The following is a 12101-nucleotide window of genomic DNA, read 5'->3' as shown; positions in this document are numbered from 1 at the left end:
GAGGAGAATTTGGGATGTTGTTTCCACTCGGGGCTATAAGTATTTGGATGGCTTATCATACCAATTGTGGGTGACCTTTACTTCCTCTTGCGCAAGCTCAAGCTAGGAATGCGTGTGGGGGCAATTGTAACATGTATGGGAGGGGTCAGAGCAAATTGCACAAATCTTTGCACATGCCATTATCTGCAGTCCAAAGGACAAGCATTGGCCTAATTTTTTGGATATGGAATACAGGGTAGGGGCTAGGTCTTGGCTTATGGCCAACTCGTAAACTCTCTTAGATTTAGAGGTTGATGGATTAAGTAGTCTACGAGTGGCAGCCATGTGCTGCTAAGAATTTTTAGCCAAATTTTCAAAAAGAAACCAAGTCTCATTTTTGTGCTTTGTGAGGAAAGTACCTCAACTAACCCTTCGTAAAAGGTTTGAACTAATTGCCACTTGGGGACCTGATGATGTGGGTATTGACGAAGTAGGTTCCTGAAATGTTCCTAGGTTTCAAGGAAAAGTTCCCCATCCGTTTGTGTAAAACTTGTGATTGCCCTTTGCAGCTAATTAGTCTTCCCAATTGGGAAGTACTTTTCCAAAAATTCATGTTGCATAGTGGCCCAGTTGGTCACCGATTTTGAATTTAAGGACATCAGTCAATATTTGGTCTTATCCTTTAGAGAGAATGGAAAAAACCTAAGATGAAGGGTGTCAACACTAAAATTAGGTATACGGATGGTGGAGCAAATCTCCAAAACCTCATCCAAATGCTAATAAGGATTTTCAGTGGGGTTCCCATGAAAGCTAGGCAGCATCGAGATGATTGAAGGCTTAATCTTGAATTGCGCACCCTGGATATCCGAGAACTGGATGCAAGATGGTGAGGTGTATGCATTAGGTACAAAGTAGTCCCTAAGAGGCTAAAGGGGTTGCTCTCCTACCACAGGTAGGTAGGGAGCTTGGGGTTCCAAGATTTGTTTAGTGGGAACTGATGGGTTATTTTCGGCCATGGCTTTCAGTTCAGATGACTTAGCCTTCTCTATAATAGAGATAGGTTTCCTAAGAGATCTACGGGATTTTTCAATCTCAGGATCTATGGGAATTATCTCAGGTTCCAAAGAACGCAGACCAAACATACACACTTTTAAGCACAAAGATTCAAACTTCAAAACTAGTAAACAAAAATAATTAAAAAAAATAAAAACAATAAAGAAAGTGAAAATAAAAGGAGAGCAAATCAAAAGAACGAGGCAACAATACCCTAAATTAGAAGTTGGATCATAATCGTAGCCAAGTCCCTAACAACGGCGCCAAATTTGGTAGGCTCACAAAGGCTTGGGTCCTTAACTACCAAAGATAAAATTTATATAACCTAACTAATCCCAATTTCAGTAGAAAGTGGGTAAGTCGGGTGTCGATCCACGGAGACTTAAAGTACAGTTATAAGACCTCTTCTAAATTAGTTTACTAAAGTCTTGTTATGAAAAGAAGTAAAATATGATATTTTTTAGGTATTTTCTTTCCAACTACTGGAAAGCAATTAAACGAAAGCATGTAAACTAACACTAACACTATTGGAAAGCAAGTAAAACCTATGTTACCCTACTCCTACAAAGCAATGTTGATGGCTGAATCAGGCGCTGGACGTCATGCCTCTGACTACACTCCTTCAAGTTTCGATAGAAGTACCCACCCAAGAATCTCAGGCCAAAGCGGGAGAGGAACATACGAGGGCATTGGGTAGCAAGGATGCACCAACCGTTTGGAGCACGGTTGGAAATCGGAGTGTACCCTATCTCAACGATCACAAACACCTCCAAGGAATCCGTAGCCAACTATTTCCCCCTGACGAAAACGTAATAGTGCTTATCCTTATATGCAACCTTTCATCACACACACTACAATAAATCGAAAGCAAGTAAAGAAAGCAGTAAATTGAAAGCAAGTAAAAACAAAAGCTTGTAAAAAGATCATCCTTTTGCATTCATCATGTCTGTCACTAACGCCAGGAAGTACAAAATAAGATCATGTAATATACACTGGAAAACACATAAAGGTCGCCGGTTGTCACAAGTCGTTGAACACTTCATGCACAGACCAGAAATCTACACTACTCGTAATCTAACTTGGCTCTCAATGACATCCTAGGTCTATCACTAACCTAAGAGAGGCCAAAGAGGAACCCAAAGCTCATGTTCGTAGCAAATACTTATAGGCTCTAAGGTTTACAAGGTTTGTTTTACAAGTTAGGAAAATTTGCAGCAGATCTCACGCTGAAGATCGTCGCTGTCAACCAAGTCGCCCTTATACCCTTCTTGTGCATGCCTTAGTCGAGACTCGTAGGAAATCAGGAATTAGAATCTTCAATGTCTTCGATTGCATCGGGCCTCAAAGTCTTGCTAGTTGAGTTGATGGTTGAGACTTACAGGATCTCGATCTTTAGGGAATCTCAAAAACTCAACATAATCGCCCCTTATGGTCTCTTGGTCGAACACTTTGTCGAGGCTCTCAGTAATTGAGGTCTTAGATCTAGCTCAGTATCTCGACATGGTCGCTCTGGAGAGTCGCTTGGTCGAGGACTTGGTTAAACCTTATAGCATTTTGATCTCAGTCTGAACCTTGGTGTCTGCGGTAGAAGACTAAGTCGCCCCTGTGTGTTACTGGTCGCGCCACATGGTTGAGCATCGTCTTCTTATCTCTTGATGATCTAAAACTTCAAGAGCTTGGCTGAGCATCTGATTTGAGCTTTTAGTCCTCCAAATCCTCCTTAGCTTCTCGTAATACCTAACTCCATGGGTTTAACCTGTTTTTCCTGAAAAGACAAACAAACCTTGCATAACTCTGAACAATAATAACTCTAGGTAAATATATGGTAAAATGAGGATAAACAAAGATAAATGAGGGTCTAAAATCATGCATTTTAGGGACTCATCATTGCATTTTAGGGAATCATCACAGAACTTCACCACAGCTTCCCTGGTCTGTACACGGTCATTCCAAAAGGTATGAACTTCAAGAGGTTTTAATTTTGAGAATCTTTTCAACCAATGTTCATTATAAATGATAGCTCTTCCATTTTTTTCACCCATTATGTTAAGAACAATCCCATTTCGTGGCCAGACATATATATATAAATCATTCTGCTTTGGAGTTTGAGAGATGGGTGCTGGTTCGATCAACAGGGCAAGGTGTTTGGTCCGACTCATCAGTTAGGCCAGTTTCCAAGTATTTTGCCAAGGCAAGGTCATTTTTATGTTTGCATTCGCTCATTGCACTTGATGGTCATTTTTGTTGCTCCATTAGAAGTCTTTGTAAATCAGTGTTTGCAAATAATTTTTGGCCACTGCATTTGAAGCACATTGCCCAAGTAATTAGAAAAACTATCAATAATAGTCTTGACCTTTTTCCTCGTCAACAAATGCATTATTAGTGACAATTTTTCTAAATCAACACTAATAAATGACTATTAGTGATGCTTTAGACTCATCAATAATAGCACAAAAAACGTTGCTATTAGTTTCTCGAGATAGTTTGAGTGGAAAAAGTGGTTTTTAGTGACGAAAGTATTAGTAATGCTTTTAATTTTGTCACTACAAGAATATTATTAGTGACGGTTTAAAAAAATCTTCACTAATACCTAAAAAATGTCACTATTAGTTTCCCGCAATAGTTTGAGCGAGAAAATTTTACCGTCACTAATATTACACTTTTAGTGACGAAATTGAAAGCGTCACTAATGCTTTCGTCACTAAAAACCAATTTTTTTTGTAGTGGTTTTTCCTCCATTCCTCCAACATTTTCTTGGTTTTTATAATAATGTTGAATAGATTAGTTAAACATGTATTTCTTTCAATATCCTAAACATTTACATGCTTCAATTGGGACGTTATCTGATCCTATAAATTATTTATTTTTTTTATCTTCTTTAAAACCATCTTGACTTAGAAACTCTAATTTTGTGAATAAATTTTAGATTCTGTCTTTTCCTCATTTGTCACTTCTAGGTTTAAGCTTTAAATTGTAGTTTCATTAAACAACTTATTAAAGTATTTTTGCCACCTATATCTTCTTCTTTTACCAAGATAATTTCATTCTCATCTTTTATATATTTTGCATTACGTGAATCTTTTTAGTATCATTCCCAAACTCTAGTTAGTTTATATATGTCTCTTTCCCCTTCTTTGTATCTACTCTTGCATATAAATTATCATAAGCTCTATTTTTGGCTTCACTAGTGGCCTATTTTAACCTCTTTTCTTGTTTCTTTATATTTTTTAAAGTTTTCTATATTTCTACAATTTTTTTAGACATCTTGATCCCACCACCAATTTTCTTTGCTACCAAAGAATCTCCTTTGGATTCACATAAACCTCTTTTGTTATCTTTTTAATAGAGCTAACCATTTTATTCCCTTGTGTGTTTGCATCTACTTTATCCCCTACTTTCCAACTACCTTCTTTGATCATTTTATTTTTCCCTTGAGACTCCCCCAGCTAATCCTCTTAAATTGATTTATATTACCCTTTCTCTTCTAATTCTTTGTACAAATTTCTAGTAATAGAACTCTTTGTTGTATAGTCAACTTTCTCCTAGGATAACTTTACAATTCTTATAAGATATATGATCTCCCCTCCTAATTAAGAAAAAAAAATTATTGGGCTTTTATTTGCCCAATTTTGAAGGTTATTAAGTGTTCTTCTCTTTTCTTAAACCAGGTATTCAGTATAACAAGACTGTATGAGATGGAAAAATCTAAAATCAAATCACTGAACTCATTTTTTATCTCTATATTCATGACCTCTATATATCATCTCATAACCTTCATTATTCTTTTCAACATGTCTGTTCAAATTAGTTTGTATGAATGTTTTTTCAAACTCTAATATCCTTTGTATAATACTATCCATATCTTCCCAAAATTTTCTTTTAATGTTTTTTGTTAAGCCTATTCGGAAAATATAAGCACTAATGAAATTTACAATCTCTTGCCATGAAACTATCTTGATTTTTTATGATTCTATCCCCTATTCTTTTAACACCTACCACATTTTCCTTTAGGTCTTTTTCTATAATTATTCCCACCCCATTTTAATGTTTTCTCTTTTCTAGTGTACCGAAGTTTAATTTCCTAATTTTATTTTTATTTTTCTTCATCCCCTAGGGTCGTACCCACTTAACCTCTTAAAGGCAGATTAGGTCAATTTTTCTTCTAATCATTGTATCAATTAACTCCATGCTCTTTTCCATAATGTTGTGTTGGAGCATGGATTTTGGACCCTATCTTTGAATTTAGATGGATTTGGACAAGTTTCAATACAATTTTATATTATATCTTATCTAAACTCAATACAACTCCAAATCCAAGGTCTCTCCAAATATAAGTGTCCCTATATTTCAAATTGCTACTCTATCCTCTTGTGCTACCTACTTGACCCTCTCCTACCCAAACAGGCCTAATCTAACCTGGCCATGTCCATTTTTCGATACACTCAGGTGGTATAGATGCAACACATCGCTCATGGGGGATGTCCCAATAAACATTTGGCAAGGATTCATATTAAAAGATCTGATAATTTTTACATTGACCATCAACTACCTAAAATAACCTTCTTCCTTTATCCAAACTTGAAATTGATTGGGTGTAAGAATATTTAGGGCGTTTAGCAACACAAAGAAAGTACAAGTATCTACCAATTGAAGAGAGAAAAGAGAATAAATAAATAAATAAATTTTAGTAAACAAAAGTTGTAGCCTTGTCTAAAAATTAGACACGAAGCACATGAATGCACTTACGGGGCATCAATATTAATCGTGTGGAATATTTAGTCCTAAAGAGAGAAAAGTGTGGATGGCATTGGGAATTCCTGTGTACATTACATTACTCATGATTCCCATGTCATGTGAGAATCTTCCGTTCTTTAGAATGTGTTCCTCGTATTCAAAACAAATAAGGAAATAAGATGCTATGGGCTTTTATATTCACAAGAATGTCAAAAGACCCCAAACCTAAAGGGCGACAATGCAAAAATTTGCTAGAATGAAGGGAAGGATGATGAAGTACACCTTGTCAAACTATTGGTGCACCCAAGTGGGCGAACTGACTCTGGTTAAAAACATGGTAAATATTTTTTAAGCAGACGCTGATTTTGCTGAGACAAAACAAAATGTGGGTAAATTGTTTACAATCAGAAAGATGAGTAACTTGTCCCATCTAGTGCATTTAAAATTATAACGTATTTCTACAACAAAACATGAGTAAGATATCATTGGGAAATCTCATGCCCAGCAGATTGCGCCACGCCATCATCTTCTGGTAACTTGGACTGGGAATTTTCTGCCTCAAAAAGTGAAGCTCCAGCTAAGCCATCATCTGTTGGACCTGCATCTTCATGTGAATCATTATTCATATCTACTTCAATGGTACCTTCAGATTTCTTCATGGTTTCAGAAGTGTTTTGTATTTGTGGTGGAGTTGTAACACCCAAACCCTTGGATAGACAAACATACTTGAATACAAGTTGTTTGTAATTATTTAGCAAGTCTTCCACATCGTTGATTGTAAGGTCACCAACATGGGCATATAAGTATGGAAAATCCCGAAACACTTGGCTCACTTGATCCTCCTTCAAAAGCATGGTTGCCCCTTGGTTTTCTAAATCAGAGACTGAAGGAGCTTTTGTTATTGGCAACTGATCTTTCGCATACAGCTCCTCATTCCTGGATTTTTGTTCAGATGACTGCAGCAAAAGGTCTTCCATTGATGGGTTCTTCATAGAATTCAAAGCATGTCGCTTTGGTTCCATAGGTTCTGCCTTGGGAACATGTCCTCCGCTTTGATTACTTGGATGGGACAAAGCATCCAAATCACCTGAAAGGCCAGATAGAAGAGCTCGAGCAGATTCCATGTTCTTTTCAAACTCCGCTTCATCCATTGAAAGGGAATTAGCGTCAATATTTGAGATGAAGGACTCTGCAGAGAGCATGTTTGTGAAAAAATAGGCAGTTTCTGCAACTAATCGGGATTGACACCTGTACCGTTGTATATATAACAAATTTGAGTGCAGCTGCGGAGGATTTGCCTGCAAAACAAAATTCATGCAAAGAAATTTTGTAGAACATATTAGATGACAGACGACATTAGCAAAAAAAGATGCTGTGGAATGAAATCACTTCAAATGCATTATAATCAGTTGCACTAACGAAAATCAGGAAAATCAGGCTGGGTACCGTTATAATGGACTTCCAATAGGAGCAAGGACAGAAAGCAGCATTTTCCAGAGCTAGAAACCGTTTGCCTCCATTTGGTTGTATTTTTCAACAGAGAATAATAAATTATTTTCAAGAAAAATTAAAATAAAGGATGGAATTCCTCCTACACCTGCAGAGGAGATCCTATAGAGTTAGCAGTTTAAGATCTTTTGGATAAAATGAATTTAAAGATGATTGGTATTGGAGGACATGAAGTGCGTATCAATGGTGGCAAAAGTCAAAAAGATGAGTTAATATAGGTTAAAGGAAATTAGAAAATTTGAAGAGTTCGGCGTTGGAAAGGGTTTGAAAAAGGGTTTCCTTGGTTAATATAGATTAGTTCTATTTTGTGATCTTTTGATTTCTGTTTTCCTTTTTTTTTTTTTTTCCTTTTTTCATTAGTGTGTTTTGTTTTCTAATTGGTGGACTTCCTGTCCCAGTACATTGTACCCTGTTTTCTCTCTAATATATCTTCTTTTTTCATCCAAAAAGAAAAAATAATAGGCTGTCTAGTCATGGAATTTTTTTCCTCAGTTTTCATCTCCATTTCTATGTTTTCCTTTCACACAGAAAATTTTGATAACATCAAGAATTTTTATTCATTGGAAATAAGAAAATTTTCTTAACAAACATAAGTATCATGATTTTAGAACCTGGACCGGTGACCGACCCCAGTAAAGTCACCTGGTCAGTCAGACCGTTTGAACTGGTGGGTCAAATTATTGGTCGAACCGATCATGTAAATAGTATATATATACACACATGCACACACATACATACCATTAATTAAGAGAAGCTTAGTTTGGTTTGAATCAGCATTTTTCCTGTTCATTATTCATGGAATGTCGTTAATTTTAAAATTTATCATTTATTTACAAAATGTACAAAACTTGAACAATAACTATTTTCATAAAATAATTTAATTCTAATTTTTTTTAAAATTATTATTTAACTCTCCCATTATCTTCACTAGTATCCTACTATCATAAGACTCTTTCCAAAAGAAGAGATTGTTGAGTGTGTGCCAGCTGTGCGTGTACTGAGCCAAAAAAAAAAAATCAACAAAACCAAAACAATATTTGTACTACTTTTTGTATTATTAAAATATTTTTAAAAATTATTATTAGTAAGAAAATACTTACTCAATTAAAAACTATAGATGCCTATATAACTATATATATTATATACATAGAAATATTCATATGTTAAAATCGGCATACAAATATATAGATTTGTTCCAATCAGTTTAGCATGAGATACAATATGGTGCGGTGGTCAGCAGGCAGTTTAAATTGGAGTAGATAGCAGGGTCAAGTCTCCCTCCTGCAGATTCGCATTTTCTCATATTTTTCCCCTATAATGCACCGAGTCAACCCAGCAACTTAACTGGGTCCAGCCGAGACAGGCGAAGTCACCCGTTTTTTGCTGGGTTGACTTCAGTTCCCTTCAAGTCCAATTTAACTCTATCGCCCAGACCGGCCATTGTCCAGCTCCATTCCAATCCCGTCAGATGGGCTAGTCCGGCCTGGGTTTTAAAACCAAGACAAAGATTGTCATTACTGAATCCATTTCCACAGAATTACTTCAAAAAATGGAAAGTTATCTCGTTACTGAATGCACCATAAGCTTTCATCAATTTTTCATTTTCACTGCAAAATGACAGACATAAATCCAAACATAAAAAATTTTGACACAGGCACTAAGAAATGTTGTAAAATACCAAAAGCAAAAAAAAAAATGAAAAAAATATATCCACCCCCCTCCCCTCCAAAAAAAAATGGAGAAAGGAAAAAAACAATCTGTATCCAACTTCTGACTCCCTTTTATCCAAATAGATAACATGAGATATTTCAGAGAATCTAGTTCACAATCGATGAATTTGAGTAAGAAAAAACCTGAACATCTTTCAGCACTGGATTTTAATTGGAGCAACATAGAAAGAAACCCCCACCCAGGAAAAGCACGCTTAAGGAAAAGAGCAGAACAAGATGACCTCACAAAACCAATACAACATACAAAAGTGAGAGAATTTCTATTCAATACAGGTCAGCATCCAGGTCGGCAGTCAGTTATCTCAGTCGATTTACATCAAATCATACTTGTACTAATGCAATACCTAGAAAAGTGAAGATGATAACTAGCATTTAATCATGATAAAACTTTTGAAGGCTAAAAAAGGCTGATCTAGGGCTACATATGGAATCACAATGAGAATATTTATGGGGAAAAAGCTTTCAAGGCAAGGACTAAGCACCTTTCTTGAAAGAGCACAAGTGCATGGAACATTTAACTAGACTCATAAACCATGGACAAATGACCTAAATTTATGTAAGAGAACACATTAGGACATTACATAAAATCGAATCACATATACCAAGATATGTGTACTAGCATTGAAATTCAACTTCCCCTTCCCCCCACTCCCAAATCTCATGCCTTCTGGGAACCTATTAATCGATTGAGATATTCTAATCCTAATTTATATAACAATTATTATTGTAAAAATGTGAATGCTAAGGTGGATGACTTTAATGGTTCAGGCATTGGAAACGTAGGCCACGTAGCACTCCAGTGACGATGTGTTAGTTATTATTAATGGTAATAGAAGGGGTACATGCAGACCTAAAATAACTTAGAATGAGGTAGTGGCAAAGGATCTAATAACTCTTAAAACTAGAAAAGGAAAATGTTGTTGATGTGTGAATTGGTGGAAAATCATATAGCCGATCCCACCTAGTGGGACTTGAGGCTTCTTGTTGTTCTTGTTGCTGCCACTGCTAAAGGATACCATTTCTCCTGCAACTATCCCTTCTATGAATAAGTAAAATTACATAATGGCCCCACTGTTGCCATCATCTCTACTCTGCATCCAATAGTAACTTCCGGTCAAATTTTGGGCACACAAACCATTCAATACACGCCATTGTCCAGACTTGATGTGTAACCACTGTCCAGACACATCTAAGCTTAGTACATATTCATATGTTACCACCTTACCTAAAAGCTTATGTTATTAGGTTGTGGAACAATGTATATCAAGCCTTAACACTCCCCTACACGTGCAGCCCAAGCACATAGAGAGATTAAAGATAAACAAATGATAAATAACACCCATTACAGGGAATACAATAATTTATAAATAAACACAGGCAATGAGACTAGAACCCAAGACCTCCTAGTAACTAGCTCTGTTACCATGTTAGATTACCACTTTACCTAAAAGCTTAAGCTATTAGGTTGTGGACCAACAATGTATATCAAGCTATAACATCATCAAAAAGCAAGGACCTTTGATCTGCTCAGATGGAATGTAAACAAATGAAAGTCAAAAACGAGCTGTGATTGACAACTCAAAGATTATAAAAGTTCTTTCCAAACAAACCCATCCACCCAAACCCCTTGCAGTGCCTCTTTTGATCATAAGGCTACACATAGTTACCAGAAAATGCTACCAACCTAAAGACCACAAATTGGTATAAACATTCTGCAGCATGGTACATTTTTTTCCGAAATGATAAATTTAGCAATTCAAAGTTTTGAATCAATGTGAAACACATTTTTTTATTAGTTAAAGTGGAGAATTATCGCAGAATAATCCTATTCTGAGTCATTATCAATCTAATTCACAAAAGAAAATCTCTTATAGATTTAGAAACACATCAACACCCTCTCCAAAATACACAAGTGCCATTACATGTTTCGCATGAATATATCTATATAACCCCAAATGTTCCACATTTTAGAGAATGTACCATGATCCCATTCCTGTCCCTGTGAACTGGGTCATTATGTGTTCTAGCTAACTCTGGGCCAACTATAGCAGTGAAAAGCATGAAGGGCACAACTCCTTTACACGCATGTAAGAATCCAAAGGAAAATAGCAAAATAAAAGTGAGCTAAATCTAGAATATATATATATATATATATATATATATAGATATAGATAATCACATCTTTGGAAGAGAACATAATGCCTCCCCATCTAAAAATACAAAGTCTTAAGCCATGTGTTAGGGAGTGACAATGTAATGGGGAAAGAGGGGAGAGAGATACTGCTATAATTGTATTCTCCAGGGATTTAGAATGAATATATGATTATCTGTGTTATCGTTTGTATGGTTATTCTCTTATAGTTGAATAATACAAGTAGTCCTTTTCATTGTGGTGTTTTGTTGCCTTGGATTGTGATGTCTCTGATTGTTATAGTCTTATTCTGTGTATAAGAATATATTGCTTATGTGATATCCCATTGTTCCTTGTTTTTCTTGAGTAGTGAGACTCACCTGGTGCTCGTGCTTGCAAGCTTGAACGTGTGAGACTTGGCTGACTTGTCGAGAGAGAGCTCTCAACGAGTGTCACACGGCCCTTACTTGAGTCCCATTTTGGGGGTCCGTGACAGTTGGTATCAGAGCACAGTGTGTGCGAGCACCATGAGTGGTAATATGAGAAACAAGTCAGGAAAAGTGGAGTACATTGAGGCTCTTGAGACAAAATTTGTAACCCTGGAGACAACGTGCGGTGAACTCCAAGGGTTGGTGGCAACATTGATAAAGGAGAAAGGCGTGCCAACAGAGCTTGAGGCCGCTAAAGAAAACCCCAGAAAAAATCTCTACGGGGTATCAAAAGTTGTAGAGAGACTTGAGGAACTTGAAAAATTCATTCCACGTGTGAAATCCTTGGAGAAAAGGCCAAGAGAGCTTGAGGCCTTCCAGAAGAGTATTGAGCAATTGGAAGCCTTTGAGAGTAGGCTGGAACATATTGAGGGCATATTGTCATCTCTTTCGTCCCAACGGGGAAAGCCAATAGAGCTTGAGGCCTCCTTACGGGAGCTAACGGATAATTTTGATTTCCTTGCAGAAGATGTTAAG

At 36.5% G+C, this 12101-nt stretch overlaps 1 protein-coding gene and 1 non-coding gene across 2 annotated transcripts in view; one reads left to right on the top strand and one right to left on the bottom strand.

The window, feature by feature from the left end:
- Window positions 1-444: 444 nt before the first annotated feature.
- Window positions 445-550, top strand: LOC131163202 (small nucleolar RNA R71). Its single transcript, XR_009138979.1, has one exon. It is a non-coding gene; the product is annotated as a small nucleolar RNA R71 (small nucleolar RNA).
- A 5539-nt stretch (window positions 551-6089) lies between these two features.
- LOC131161748 (vacuolar protein sorting-associated protein 9A-like) overlaps window positions 6090-12101 on the bottom strand; it is a 31630-nt gene continuing 25618 nt past the window's right edge. Inside the window, exon 5 of the mRNA XM_058117706.1 lies at window positions 6090-7064. Coding sequence (XP_057973689.1) covers window positions 6249-7064 — 816 coding nt within the window. The 3' untranslated portion in view covers window positions 6090-6248. The remainder of the gene's footprint in view (window positions 7065-12101) is intronic.

This window comes from Malania oleifera, chromosome 8, assembly GCF_029873635.1.
Source record: "Malania oleifera isolate guangnan ecotype guangnan chromosome 8, ASM2987363v1, whole genome shotgun sequence".
Taxonomy (NCBI): domain Eukaryota; kingdom Viridiplantae; phylum Streptophyta; class Magnoliopsida; order Santalales; family Ximeniaceae; genus Malania; species Malania oleifera.
The sequence above is the reverse complement of the archived record's forward strand: the minus strand, read 5'-3'. Positions and strand labels throughout refer to the sequence as shown.